Source organism: Thamnophis sirtalis, unplaced genomic scaffold (genome assembly GCF_051295495.1).
Source record: "Thamnophis sirtalis isolate CommonGarterSnake01/CBP01778 unplaced genomic scaffold, rThaSir2_p1.2 scaffold_12, whole genome shotgun sequence".
NCBI lineage: Eukaryota > Metazoa > Chordata > Lepidosauria > Squamata > Natricidae > Thamnophis > Thamnophis sirtalis.
Genome location: NW_028261392.1, coordinates 56,130,352 through 56,144,189, shown reverse-complemented (window position 1 = coordinate 56,144,189; position 13,838 = coordinate 56,130,352). Strand labels below are relative to the sequence as shown.

The window sequence follows — 13,838 nt, the reverse complement described above, 5'->3', positions numbered from 1 at the left end:
TCCAATGGGTTTCGGAATTTGCAATAGGTCCCTCCCTCCACCTTGGCTTTTTACGTCCAATGGGTTTCGGAATTTGCAATAGGTCCCTCCCTTTTTCGGCGTGATTGATCGTATACCGTCAAAGCTGGCTTGTCTTCGGAGAGCAGGGCAACCTGGAGGAGTTCACGATTGCTTGAGTTAACTGCGCAGGCGTCAGAGCGCGATGGCGATGTTACCGGCGGCTGGCCGAAGCGTGGTGTTTGTCACCGGCAACGTTAAGAAACTGGAGGAGGTGGGCAGCGGCTTCCGTGACTCTCTGCCGTCGTTTACGAAGCGCCTGGGTGATGGCCCTGGCTAGCAGTTTAGCTGTTTTTCTGTTGCTGCGAATGGTGAACGTGATACTTACGGGCCAGCGGTTCTCAATCTCAGCAACTTTAAGACATGGGAACGTCTTCAGCTCCCCAAATTTCCCAGGCAGCTTTCTGAGGAATTCTGGGAATTGGAGTTCACACATCTTAAATGGCTGAGATTGAGAAAAAGCTGTTTTTCGCTAACGAATAAAGGTGGCCCCTTGCAAGAGTTGGCATTTCTACATATCTTCCACCACGACTCACAAATAGACAGAACGTGAGTTTATTGGTTATGAGCAGTGTTTCTCAACCTTGGCAACTTGAAGATGTCTGGACTTCAACTCCCAGAATTCCCCAGCCAGCGAACGCTGGCTGGGGAATTCTGGGAGTTGAAGTCCGGATATCTTCAAGTTGCCAAGGTTGAGAAACACTGGGTTATGAGAATTGAGGTTATTGATTGCTGCGGCGCTAAAACCAAATTCTGCAATGCTTGGATAACCTTGCAAAAGTCTTGGGACAGCCAAGATTGATATACCTCTTTTATTACAGGCTTGGTGTCTGAATATTTGCAATCCTAGCAAACACTGGTGGAAAGTAAGGGTGCTTTAACTCTTAAGCTATCCATTCTATGGATTTAAGCATTAGTATCTCCAATTTGTAGCACTGTTGTGTTTCCCCACTTTTATACGTTTAAATCCCCAAAATAATCTAGGCAGAAAACCTTTTTTGATTGATGTCACTAGGAACTGTCAGTTCAGAAATACCATCATCTTCATTTAATAACCCCTTACGGGGTGGAGTCTGGGGATCTGAATGGAGCTAGCAGAGGGTTTGAATGGCCGGATGCCCTTCCTGTCGCCAATGCGGTTTTGTTCAGCAGCAGATATATTCTCAGTGTGTCAAGAGAAATATCTGCCTCTACCCAGGATCAAACTCACAGCCTCCTGATTGTGAGGTGAGAGTTCCACCTCTTAGGCCACTGCACCACAGCTGTCCAGAAATACCATCCCCAGAGGAAAATTTCTTCATCCTATACTTGTAACAATAACTCTTGGCGGTGTAGAAGAAAATAAAAGTGAAGCAGAAAAAGCTACCACATGCCTAGAAGAGTCCCCACAATCAGTGTAGAGGAATCCTTGATGAAGTAGGAAGCTTTTAACAATTTTCTAAAATATGAAAAGCTAATATGGGCTTCTCAGAGAAAGGGAGCCCATAATAAAGGCACTGCTACATCGTCCAAGATATGGTTAAAAGAGGTGTAACTTGTGAAAGCTTATTAGTATTCAGAACTAACTACTTTTCTTTATCTTGCAGGTGATTCAGATTCTAGGTGACTCCTTTCCATACAAATTGGTGGCGAAGAAACTAGACTGTGAGTTCACGTTTCCATTTGTCTGGTATCTTAGCAAACCACTTGTTAAGTCTATCCCCGTTAGGAGACTAGAGTTCTGCAGCAGAAGTTAGTAACCGTGACCCGTCAAAACCGCGCTCAACTAAACCGCGCCCAACTAAACTGCGTCGCTGATGTCATCAACAGGGCGACAACAGCCAGCGCGGAGAAAGAAGGGCGCTTTAAATAGCGCTTTGAAAGCAAGCCGATTCAACTTAAGGTAAGGGTTAGGTTTAGGGTTAGCTTTAGGGTTAGGTTAAGGGTTAGAGTTAGGTTTAGGGTTAGGTTAAGGGTTAGGTTTAGGGTTAGGTTTAGGATTAGGTTTAGGGGGGTTAGGTTTAGGGGTTAATTTTAGGTTTAGGGTTTACAGCGTGCTTCTGTCTCCGCGCTGTTGTCGCCCTGTTGATGACGTCAGTGACGCGGTTTAGTCGGGCGCGGTTTTGTCGGTGAACCGTTAGTAACGAATAAGCCGCTGAATAGTCACTCACAGCCACCGAAGGTAAAACAAATAATAGCTTTACTTGCGTAACAAAAATAGGATAAATAGTCTCCAAACAGACTATAAGCAGTCTTGAAGTATATACACAGTCTATTTACAATACGTTGAAGTTACAGTTACTCAACTCACAATTCACCATGTAGACAGGAAACTACTATACAGACTAGCCACCATCCAATACACAGTCTTCTCTCCAAATACTAAGCTCATACAGTAACAGTCAGTAACAATCAGGAGCGTAATAGTTCCTCCCTCCTTTTATGGCTGCTTAAAGCAATAGCATCCAATTACATCTCTCTAGCATTTAAAGTAACAGATACATTTGTTACAATCATGGCTTATGCTTATACATATACATTGCCAAGCCAAGACTAGGGTTACATCCCTACAGAGGTGGGTTCCTACCAGTTCACACCTATTCGGCAGAACCGGTTCGTCAAATCTACCGAACCGGTTAGAAGAGGTTCCACCAGTGGACCCGGAAAGCAGGCCACACCTACAGAAGAGGTTCCAAAATTTTTTGAAACCCACCACTGGTCCTTGGATATGATTATTCTACACTATCATGCTCCTATTTATAAAACTCAGTGCCTCTGTGAAAGGTAAGGATGACTACTGCGTTTGTGGTGCAATCAGAACATTGCGTGTGTTGAAGTTGTTTTAACGCAAACCAAAGATGCCTTTTAAAAAACAAGTTTACATCATATTCTTATGCAGGCCAGTGCTGTGTGTGAGGTAATTTAAGGTGGTTCTGACAAGTGTCGCCGGCACCTTCATATCCGGTCACATGGGCGGCAAGCCACTCCCATCTGGTCACATGGGCGGCAAGCCACTCCCATCCGGTCACATGGGTGACAAGCCACTCCCACAAAGGAGGCCACACCCACAGAGTAGATTCGAACAATTTTTGAAACCCACCACTGCATCCCTAACACTACTGATCACCACTAACCTTACTTTTCTTTAAATTTTGTAGTACCTGAGTACCAAGGGGAGCCTGATGATATTTCTACCCAGAAGTGCCTGGAAGCATCGAAGCAGGTAGAAATATTCCTTTAGCTGATAACATAAGGCAATAAGAAACTCAGAAAGCCAGGAAGGTTTTATCATTTATGCTCAGATAAATTTTGTTGTATATTCCATAGAGAGGTACAAGCAGTTTTGACCAGTGGTGGGTTCCTATCGGTTCGGACGAACCGGCGGTAGCTTGGCGGCCTGGCTCGCTGGAACCGTCAGTGACCCAGGCCTGGCTTGCCCCCGAACCGTTTCTCCTGGCGGTGCCATCCTGTTTCTGGTTTTTGTGTGTGCATGCGTGCCAGGAACCAGATCACCAAATGGATGATGCGCATGTGCACACTGGAAACAAAAAGATCGTTTTCCTGGCGTGTGCATGCGCACCAGGTGGCTCCTCTTCTGCTTTCTAGCATGCCAATGTGCATGAAGAATAGCTGGCTGCTGCGCCCGAACCCTGAAGACCAACTGGTGATGGCTCCGCGTGCCAGGGGAAATGGGTCCGCGTGCCACTTCTGGCACGCGTGCCATAGGTTCGCCATCACGGCTCTATAACATTCCAGACAAGCTTCCAGTGATGGGACACCCACAGCTTCTGAAAGCAAGTTTTTCCACTGTTTAATTGTTCTCACTGTAAGGAAATTTCTCCTTAGTTCTAGGTTATTTCTCTCCTTGATTAGTTTCCATCCATTGTTTCCTATCTTGCCTTCTGGTGTTTTGGAAAATAGGATGACCCTGTCACGGCTCCTTCACTTAATAACCAAGAAAGAAACCACTCAACTCCATTTTGCAGAATATAAGAGTACTTTTACTGGTTATAAGTAATGAGAAGCTAAGCAAAGCTGGATCTGAGCAAAAGTGCGGGAAAGCATTAGATATCAATACATGATTCATTCCCCTCCCCTTGGTACCCCAGTCCACAGTCCAGTCGTATATCACCACAACTGTCAGGTGGGAAACATCTTCAAACATCATCATCAGGTTGGAATGCTGGACAGTTGTCCTTGGCGGGAAACCCCCCTCCTTCCACATGTGCAAACGAATGGTGAGAACATCTCCCAATTAACAGTCCTGTACAGATTATTTCCCTCACCCAAATACCACGCCCTCCCTCCCCGTTTGAATGGCAGCCGAAAACCAAGCAGCAAAACAGAGGCTGACAGACCCGCTCATCTTTCTGGCAGCCCCTCAAATATTGGAACACTGGACATTTTGCTAGCTCTGATTACATTTTGTCACCGTCATCTTTAAAAATTCTGCGCTCCAACTATTAGGCCATTCTGTTTATATCCATCTGGCATCTACATTATATACCTTCCTGACAGTGGTTCCTGCAACAAATCTTTCAATTATATTATTGCTGTCAGAGACGCAGAGATTAACTTGGGATGGAAGTTGCCTAAAATTTTTAGAAAGCTTGATTTACAATATGTGGAATTACTTCCAAAAAAATAATTTAGGCTTTCATTGTTCTTTTGTTGTTTTATTATTATTTTCCTTTAACAGGTTCAGGGACCAGTTATAGTGGAAGATACCTGCTTGTGTTTCACTGCTCTTGGAGGTCTCCCAGGGCCATATATGTAAGTGTTTAGAGTTTAGAGTTTAGAGTTTTATTGATTTGTATGCCGCCCACTCCCGAAGGACTCCGGGCGGCTTACAATAAAACAAGGGAGGGGGGATAATACACAAACAACATATTAAAATATACAACAGTCACAATTTCCGAGGGGCTGGATATTTCGAGAGCCCCCCCGGCCTGCTGGAGCAGCCAGGACTTAACGGCTTTGCGGAAGGCCGGGAGGGTAGTAAGGGTCCGGATCTCCACGGGGAGATCGTTCCAGTTGGACTCCAGTAATTTGATGAGGGGATAGCTGATAATTGGAGAAAAGAAAATACTGCAGGGTAGAGGTAAACAGGTGAGAAGGAATATTAGGCATAAAGGAATTGGTTTATTTTAATTATCTAGACTGAAAGTTCTATTGTCTTTTTTGCATCCTTATTACGAGCCTTTTAAAAAGGGAATCAGAGGTCTAGATATGTGTTGGTTGTTTCCTGAGTGCTTTGATACTTAGAACTATTATAAAGCCTCCTCCCTCCCTTGTACAGTTCAGTGTTGTGAATATTTCTGGAGAAAAAGAAAAAAAAAACAGATAGTACAACATTAGAGACTCAGTTTGGTAGAGAAGTAAAGACACTAGGCTAGAAATTGGAAACAGATGGGTTATAGTTCTGCCTTAGGCACAAAGCTAATTAGGTGATTTTAGCTTCTTTCTAAACTCTAGGATGACCACTATGGTAAATATTTTCTTTAAAAAAAAACCTTGCCAAGAAATCACAAGGACTTGCCCAGGCAATTGCCAAAAGCAGGATTGACATAATTGCACAAAAATGAGTGAATGACAAAATTAGGAAATGTATGACAAAAAGGAAATCACAATTATTTTCCTGTGAGAAAAGACTAATCTTATTGTGGCTCTGTCATTTGAAATGAAGAAGAATAGAAAAAAAACATGGACTCTTATGGGCTCTCACCGTTATTCTTAATGTCCCTAGGCTTTGATCAAGGGAAGCAAGTAGTAATTAATAGAATGAAGGACATGGAGTTCCAAGAAGAACTAAATAGGTTGCCTCTCCACAGTAGGGACAGAATCAAGCAGGGTGTGTGGGAATCGGAAGATATCTAAATGACCTGATCTTCCCAAAACAAAGAATAGCTTTCTTCAGAGCCAGATTTAACCTTCTTCCTTCAGCACTCCTCCAGGGCAGGTATAAGAGAACACCAATAGCAGAATGGGTTTGCATATGTGGTAAAGGAGATGTGGAAGATAATTCACATGTTCTATTACACTGCGAGCTATACAGAGCTTGTAGGTCTGCACATATTCTCCCCTTATTAGAGAGATTGCCAGGGAGGGCAGACAATTCTTATCTAGGCTTTCTCCTCCAGGACACTAACCCGGTTACCACGTATGCAGTGGCAAAGTTCTGTGCTGCTGCAATGTCCATAAGAAAAAAATTGGCTACAGAAGTATAGTTGTCATCTTGTACCAATTATCTGGACATATCTCTAACAACCTTGGGGCCATTGTATTTACTCCTATACTTAACAGCGTTGCACCCAGGTAAACCCAGGGAGTGACCCGAACAATCTGAGAACATGTATGTTATTTTCCATTTTTAACATCAATACTTTTTAATTATATCTTAATGTCAGTATTTTTTTACATGGTGTAGAAACTAATGCTGGTCTTTGACTGTAATAAAGATTTACTTACTTACTTACACGGAGTATATAAATAATGCTTAATATAGATGGTATGCATAGACCAATGATTCTCTCCTCACCCTATTAAAACCTGAGGTCATCCAATGAGGCTAAATGTAGGAAGATTCAATACTGAGAGAAGAAAATGCCTTTGTACACAACACACAGTTCAACTGCAGTGGTTGTTGCCAACTGTTGTATTAATGGCAGCAATTGGACAGTTATAAAAAAGAGTAGGCAGTTTCATAGAAGAGAAGTATATCGATCCTTCCTGATACTGATGACGATTGATACCTACTGAATCATGGGCAACAGGGATGTTAGTTACTGAGAAGTGACTGTCATCCACCACCCAGGCTTGTGGGTATCAAAACTGGATCCCATTGGCCAAAGTACGGCACCGAATCTTGAACAGGATGATCTCTGGCATAATCCAGCTGGGCTGTTAAATAAGAAATGCTGTGTTCATGCATTGCATTTTGTTTTAGTTCCCATTGTCATGCAAGAAGAGAAGAGGGATCCACTCTAAACTCTTGTTAAGGAAGTCTTTTATGTTTTGATTTCTTGTATTTCTGATAAGGCAGACAATAAAGGGCAAGGACGCTGTTCCTGTGTCAGTTGTGCTGAACAAGAATTTGCCAGCTCAGCACTGTGTCAGCGTTCCAAGTATCATGTAGAATTAAATCAGAGTCCAAGGCAAAACGATCCTTAAAGTTCCAATTTAATAAAGCAGACATTTTAGCACATCTGTCTTAATCCCAATTCTGGAAATGACATCAGAATTCCACCCAGTTAAAAGTTCATGATCTTGTCCCCACACCCACAATCCATCACATGGTCCAATCTTCTTCTTCCACGCTGGCGTCTCCACCCAGCTGCTTCCGGTCAGGTGTAAAAGTGCGGAGACAAAAGATGACCTTGGCTTCTAGAAAATAATGAAAACAATACATCCCACAATCCTACTCCTGTCTATTCCCCCCTCCCATCAACTATACTAATGAAACAGCATAATGAAATAAGAGAAAGTGTGGCAGGCCAAAATTCTAAAAGGAATATAATTGCAGGCCTGGCACACTGATGTTTTCACTGTTAATTTTTATATATTTGCTCTATTTTACTTACTATTTTATTTCTGTTTTATTTATTCTCTTTAAACTGCACATTTTCTTGGAGCTCTTGTACAAAAGTGGAACTGTTATTTGGATTAAATATTTGGCAATTTATTTAACAGATAGTTTTGGTCTTGCCTTGCTTGTTGAATAATGTTCAGGTGTTTTTATTATTATTGGGATAGTGAAAAATATAATGATTTATGCCTCTATTTGTTTCAGAAAATGGTTCCTAGAAAAGCTAAAACCAGAAGGTAATTCCGTTTTCTATGTGCTACTGTTCTGCCATCCTCTCTTCTTGATTTGTATTTGCAGACCCTTTCCATCCTATTCCATTCTGTTTTGAATATTTTACAGTAGAAAACTAGGATAACTTGTAAAGTATTAAAAAGGCTTTAAGTTTTTGTATGATTTCATATTAAAGTATCTATTTGGCATAATTGGTCCTAATGTTCCATATCTTAGATTTGAATTAGTCTTTATAAAGCTGAATTATATTGATATCATCTATTTAAATAAAAGTTTTTCTTCTGCCACAAGCATATATACAGGAATAGAAAAGAATTCATTGAATTTTTAACTGCTCTATGTCATAGAATAATAGAAAAGCTAGTAGTCCTATTGGTTTTACTTTAATGTATATCAAACACATTAGACATATGGATACCTGTTCTGACCCCCCTTGTTCCACACCAACACACACTCCGAGCCAAAGATAAGTTTAATTAACATTTAATTAGCATTTAATTAACAGACAGACAGATCCTTGGCAGAAAACCGGCACAGACAAGCTTGGGCAGCAATAACCACAGATAAGGCTTGGCAGCAATCCAGCCTGCCAAGCTTCTAACAGTGTTCTCCGACATTCAATCCTCTGTTGACTTCTGCAAGAGGGGCGTGTTCACAAGCAGTCTTTTTATAGTCTGGAGAGGAGCCTAATGATCACCAGCTGAGTGCAATTACCTCCTGTAACTGCGCAACTGTTCCTGACCCCTATTAGCTCTTCGGTACCGTGCATCCAGGAACAACTCACTACTGGCTTCCGGCTCACTCTCCCTTGTCTCCTCCCCACTGTCCAAGGCTCAGGTGCCTCCTGGTGGCCAACCAGCCTCTCTGTGCCCTGCTCGGAGTCAGAACCCTGTCCAGGGTCCTCCACATCCTCCAGAGCCGACTAATAGGGCCCCTTGCTGTCGGAGTCTGGTGGCAGCTCCAACGGCTCCTGCTGGGCCACAACAGATACCTGATCAATTCCAAAACATGTGAATTGCCATTTTGTGTCCTACACATCTCCCATCAAGCAAAATTTAATGAAGAAGAAAACATGACTTTGTTTTCTTATTGCTTAGGTCTCTACAAACTGTTAGCGGGATTTGAAGATAAATCTGCTTACGCTCTCTGCACCTTTGCTTTCAGCACTGGAAATCCAGATGATCCTGTAAAGTTATTCAAAGGCCAAACTCAAGTGCGTATGACAATGTTGTGTTATCTGTGTTAGTAAACGACCTGAGGAATTGAACTGTATTTCTTTCCTTAGCATAACAACAGCCACTTTCAGCATTCGTACATAACAACTTAAAACATAATCCAAGTGCTTCAATAATGTTATCTCATTTTTAAATAGTGCCCAAAAGTAGGCTGGTGCTATTACACATGGGGAGAAGTAACTAAAATTATTTATGGCAAATAAAAAACAGTATAGGTAGGTAGGTAGGTGAGAAGGAATGAAGGAAGATAAGTTGGTTGGTTTGCTGTGCAAGAGTAATGTGATTGATAGTGGGATATATTTCTGCAGCTGTGTGAAAAAGTCCTGCACTCTTTCAGTTTTAAGCTGTATTTACATGTTTAATCAACTTTTCACTCATAGAAACCATGCAAAATTAGTACTTTGATGAAAATTTCTGCAGTCGGATTGAGATGCATAATTTTTATTAATATAATCAAAGTCTTTTTAAGGTTTTGAGTGAGTTTATGTACTAAAACAAACACAACTTGAATTTTCGAGAATGTTAGGATCGAAAGTAGCCAATCAGCAGCGAGCTTTGGCTGACCAATCAAAATGCACAGAAGCTAAATCTATGAACCAATCAATGTTGTCATACTTTCTGGCTATAAATAGGCATGAAAAGCATCGAGAAATTTAATTTAAATTTTACTGCTATTTTTTTACTGCTATTGGATCCAGTGTACACATCTGTTGAGATCCTTATGTATCTTTCTTGACCCTATCTTTTGTGGCAGTGGCTCCAAATAGGTATTGCCAAATAGGTATCGTCTGTAATTTTGGTAAGTTCCCCTGCTATCCCTTTATCTAAATTGTTTATGAAGATATTGAAGAGTTCTGGGCCTAAGACAGAACCTTGAGGTACCCTACTGCATATTTCCCTCCATGTAGATCCAGTTTCATTAAGGACTACATCGGTGGGTTCCAAATTCCGTTGCAACTGTGCAATGGGGCTGGGCATCCCCCACATGAACACGTGCAGGGAGCGCGCGTACACGCACAGTGCATGCATGCATGCTTACCGCCCGCGATGCTCCCAACTGCTCGGCAGAGCATTGCGCAAGTTCTGTATGCTCCGTGTGCGGAAGCCCCGAAAACATCAAATACCAGTAAGGAGGGCGGGCGGGTGGGCCCTCCGGAGCACCATACCAGAACGGTACCTGGTGCTTCTGGCAGGCACCATTACGCCCGTACTGGGGCGTACCAGTCATAACCCACCACTGGACTACATATTGAGTATAGCTAGTCAGCCGGTTCCATCACAAAACCGCGGTAGACTAAAGCGCGCTCGACGAAAGCGCGTACGTGACGTCATCACGGCGCGACGAAAACAGCACGCTGTGATCGGTAAACTTAAAATTAACGCGTAAATCTAAACCTAACCCCCCCAAACCTAACCCTAAGCCTAACCCTAACCCTTAACCTAACGCTAACCCTAACGCTAACCCTTAACCTAACCCTAACGCTTAACGTAACCCTAAACCTAACCCTAACGCTTAACGTAACCCTAAACCTAAACCTAAACCTAAACCTAACCCTTTATGTGAATCGGCTTGCTTTAAAAGCGCTTTTTAAAGCGCCCTTTTTTCTCTGCGGTCGTATTTGTCGCGCTGCTGATGACGTCACGTACGCGCTTTAATCGGGCGCGCTTTAGTGGACCGCGGTTTTGACGGGTCACGAGTCAGCCAGTTACAATTCTATCTGGTGATGATGCTGTCTAATTCACATTTTTCTATCTTAATCTAGTAGTAAGTTGTGGTCTACTTTATCAAATGCCTCACTGAAATCCAAGCAAACTGTGTCCATAGCATTTTGCTGTTCCACTAACATAGTCACTTTTGTCATAAAATAAGATTTGTCTGATTTGTTTTTGACAAATCCATGTCTGGTTATAACTTTGCTTGCCTCTGGATGTTCACAGATTAATTGCTTGATTATCATTGCTTGATTATCTAATCCAGAATCTTCCCAGGTATTTATGTCAGCTGATAGATCTGTAGTTTCCTGGATCCATTTTTATTTTTTAAAAATGTGGACCATTATCAGCTCCTTTTCAATCCTCTTGTGTTATCATGGTGGTCTAGGATCTTTGAAAGATATGATTTGGTAGTTCTGAGATCACATCTGCCAGCTCCCTCAGAACTGTATGTTTTATATAAGGCCTAACTCTGAAAAGTCAACATTAAATATCTCTTTTCCCTATAGGGGCATATAGTTGAACCAAGAGGACCTCGAGATTTTGGATGGGATCCTTGCTTCCAGCCAGAAGGCTACACTGAGACGTAAGGGAATATTTTCTCTTTAGTTATAATTGCTCAGTAAAATTACCCAGTCACCGTTGTACAATCAAGTATTAAGAAATGTGCAAACTCTGCTGTACAAAATACCAGTTTTGTCTTAAATATTTAGGAATGTGTTTGTCAGCAGGCATTTGGATTATTCTATTGTTTTATTCTATTTTATAATAATGGATTTAGTACAGATGTTCCATTGGCAATTCCCGTATCTCCCAAGAAGAGTATTTGATCAAATCATTCCTTAGGACTCAATATTTAAGACAAGAAATAGACAGTAAATTTAATTAATCCATTATAATACTAGATGAGTAAGAGTTGCAGTTTCTCATGGTGAAGTTCTAAATTGTCTTTTGCAGATACGCTGAATTGCCAAAGCCTGTGAAGAACTCTATCTCTCATCGTTACAAAGCCTTGAAAGAGCTGTCTACCTATTTTGTTCAACACCACAACCCAGCAGACGGCCTATCTTGTCCTAGTTAACCTGCATGGATCTGTGAAATGTTTTTTTTTAGTATAAAATTAAAATTAAAGCATAAGCATGTTTCCTGTCTGTACAAATCATGTTCAGTAAATCTACTTTTTTTTAAAAAAAAAGATGTGTGTCTTGTCTTACTTTTCCTGAAATTTGTGGTGAAATACTAAGATTTTCACCAAGGATAAAAGATGAATTCCAGATGACTTTTTAAACACTTGTATAATATTCAACCCCACCCCCAAAAATAATAATAATAATAATTCAGCTATCATAATGCTGCAAACTGAATATATGCCCATCTCACAGAACAAGTTACTCTGGGCAGCTTACAAGTTAAAATGAATTCCTAAAAATCATAATAATTAACAATTAAAAATCAAAAACTATTAAAAACTGAGCTAAAGTAAAAAGTAGACAAAGGGATAACAGCGATTTTATTTGTTTATGTGTCTTCTACATTCATGGGCCCAAACCAGTAAATTTGTCAGTATACAAGTGAAACCGCACTTGATTCATATATTGCACTACATCACAATATATTTTGTGTAGGTCTGAGTTACCAAATTCTCTGAATGCAGCCACTGTAGAAATACAGTTCTAACACGTCACGTGAAGAAAGTCAGTCATGGCAAGTTCAGCAAACTGGGTTTACGGGATTAGTAAACCCATTTATCCTTAATTAACACATACGTGGCCTTTTCCATTGGTCAGAAGGAAGATTACAGGTATATAAAGCAGAGGTCTTCAAATTTGGCAACTTTTAAGACTTGTGGACTTCAACTCCCAGAATTCTCCAGCCAGCTATGCTGGCTGGAGAATTCTGAAAGTGGTAGTCCATAAGTCTTGAAAGTTGCCAAGGGGGAGAATTCTGGAAGTTGTAGTCCATAAGTCTTGAAAGTTGCCAAGTGGGAGAATTCTGGAAGTTGTAGTCCATAAGTCTTGAAAGTTGCCAAGCGGGAGAATTCTGGGAGTTGTAGTCCATAAGTCTTGAAAGCTACCAAGCAGGAGAATTCTGGAAGTTGTAGTCCATAAGACTTAAAAGTTACCAAGCGGGAGAATTCTGGGAATTGTAGTCCATAAGTCTTGAAAGTTGCCAGGCGGGAGAATTCTGGGAGTTGAAGTCCACAAGTCTTGAAAGTTGCCAAGAGGGAGAATTCTGGGAGTTGTGGTCCATAAATCTTGAAAGTTGCCAAGCGGGAGAATTCTGGGAGTTGAAGTCCACAAGTCTTAAAGTTGCCAAGAGGGAGAATTCTGGGAGTTGTGGTCCATAAGTCTTAAAAGTTACCAAGCGGGAGAATTCTGGGAGTTGTAGTTCATAAATCTTGAAAGTTGCCAAGCGGGAGAATTCTGGGAGTTGAAGTCCATAAGTCTTGAAAGTTGCCAAGCGGGAGAATTCTGGGAGTTGTGGTCCATAAATCTTGAAAGTTGCCAAGCAGGAGAATTCTGGGAGTTGTGGTCCATAAATCTTGAAAGTTGTCAAGCGGGAGAATTCTGGGAGTTGTGGTCCACAAGTCTTGAAAGTTGCCAAGCGGGAGAATTCTGGGAGTTGTGGTCCATAAATCTTGAAAGTTGTCAAGCGGGAGAATTCTGGGAGTTGTGGTCCATAAATCTTGAAAGTTGCCAAGAGGGAGAATTCTGGGAGTTGTGGTCCATAAATCTTGAAAGTTACCAAGCGGGAGAATTCTGGGAGTTGAGGTCCACAAGTCTTGAAAGTTGCCAAGCGGGAGAATTCTGGGAGTTGAGGTCCATAAATCTTGAAAGTTGTCAAGTGGGAGAATTCTGGTAGTTGAGGTCCATAAATCTTGAAAGTTGCCAAGCGGGAGAATTCTGGGAGTTGAAGTCCACAAGTCTTGAAAGTTGCCAAGCGGGAGAATTCTGGGAGTTGAAGTCCACAAGTCTTAACGTTGCCAAGACCTCTGCTCTAAAGGAAAGGCACTCGGCGTTCCAGACCTCACCCTCGCC

General features: G+C 41.7%; 1 protein-coding gene across 3 annotated transcripts; it reads left to right on the top strand.

Moving 5' to 3' along the window:
• The first annotated feature begins 56 nt into the window (after positions 1-56).
• ITPA (inosine triphosphatase) lies at positions 57-11,981 on the top strand. Of its 3 annotated transcripts, XM_087726700.1 has the most exons (9): positions 66-271; positions 1,644-1,701; positions 3,195-3,259; positions 4,146-4,274; positions 4,736-4,809; positions 7,826-7,857; positions 8,950-9,065; positions 11,310-11,386; positions 11,758-11,981. In XM_087726700.1, exons 1-9 carry the CDS (start codon positions 203-205, stop codon positions 11,879-11,881), a joined length of 744 nt encoding a protein of 247 aa, XP_087582826.1. In that variant the 5' UTR covers positions 66-202; the 3' UTR covers positions 11,882-11,981. The 3 variants fall into 3 exon arrangements, with proteins under 3 accessions (XP_087582828.1, XP_087582826.1, XP_087582827.1); XM_087726702.1 differs by lacking the exon at positions 4,736-4,809 and having other exon boundaries at positions 57-271; positions 9,017-9,065; XM_087726701.1 differs by lacking the exon at positions 4,146-4,274 and having other exon boundaries at positions 77-271.
• Positions 11,982-13,838: the final 1,857 nt, after the last annotated feature.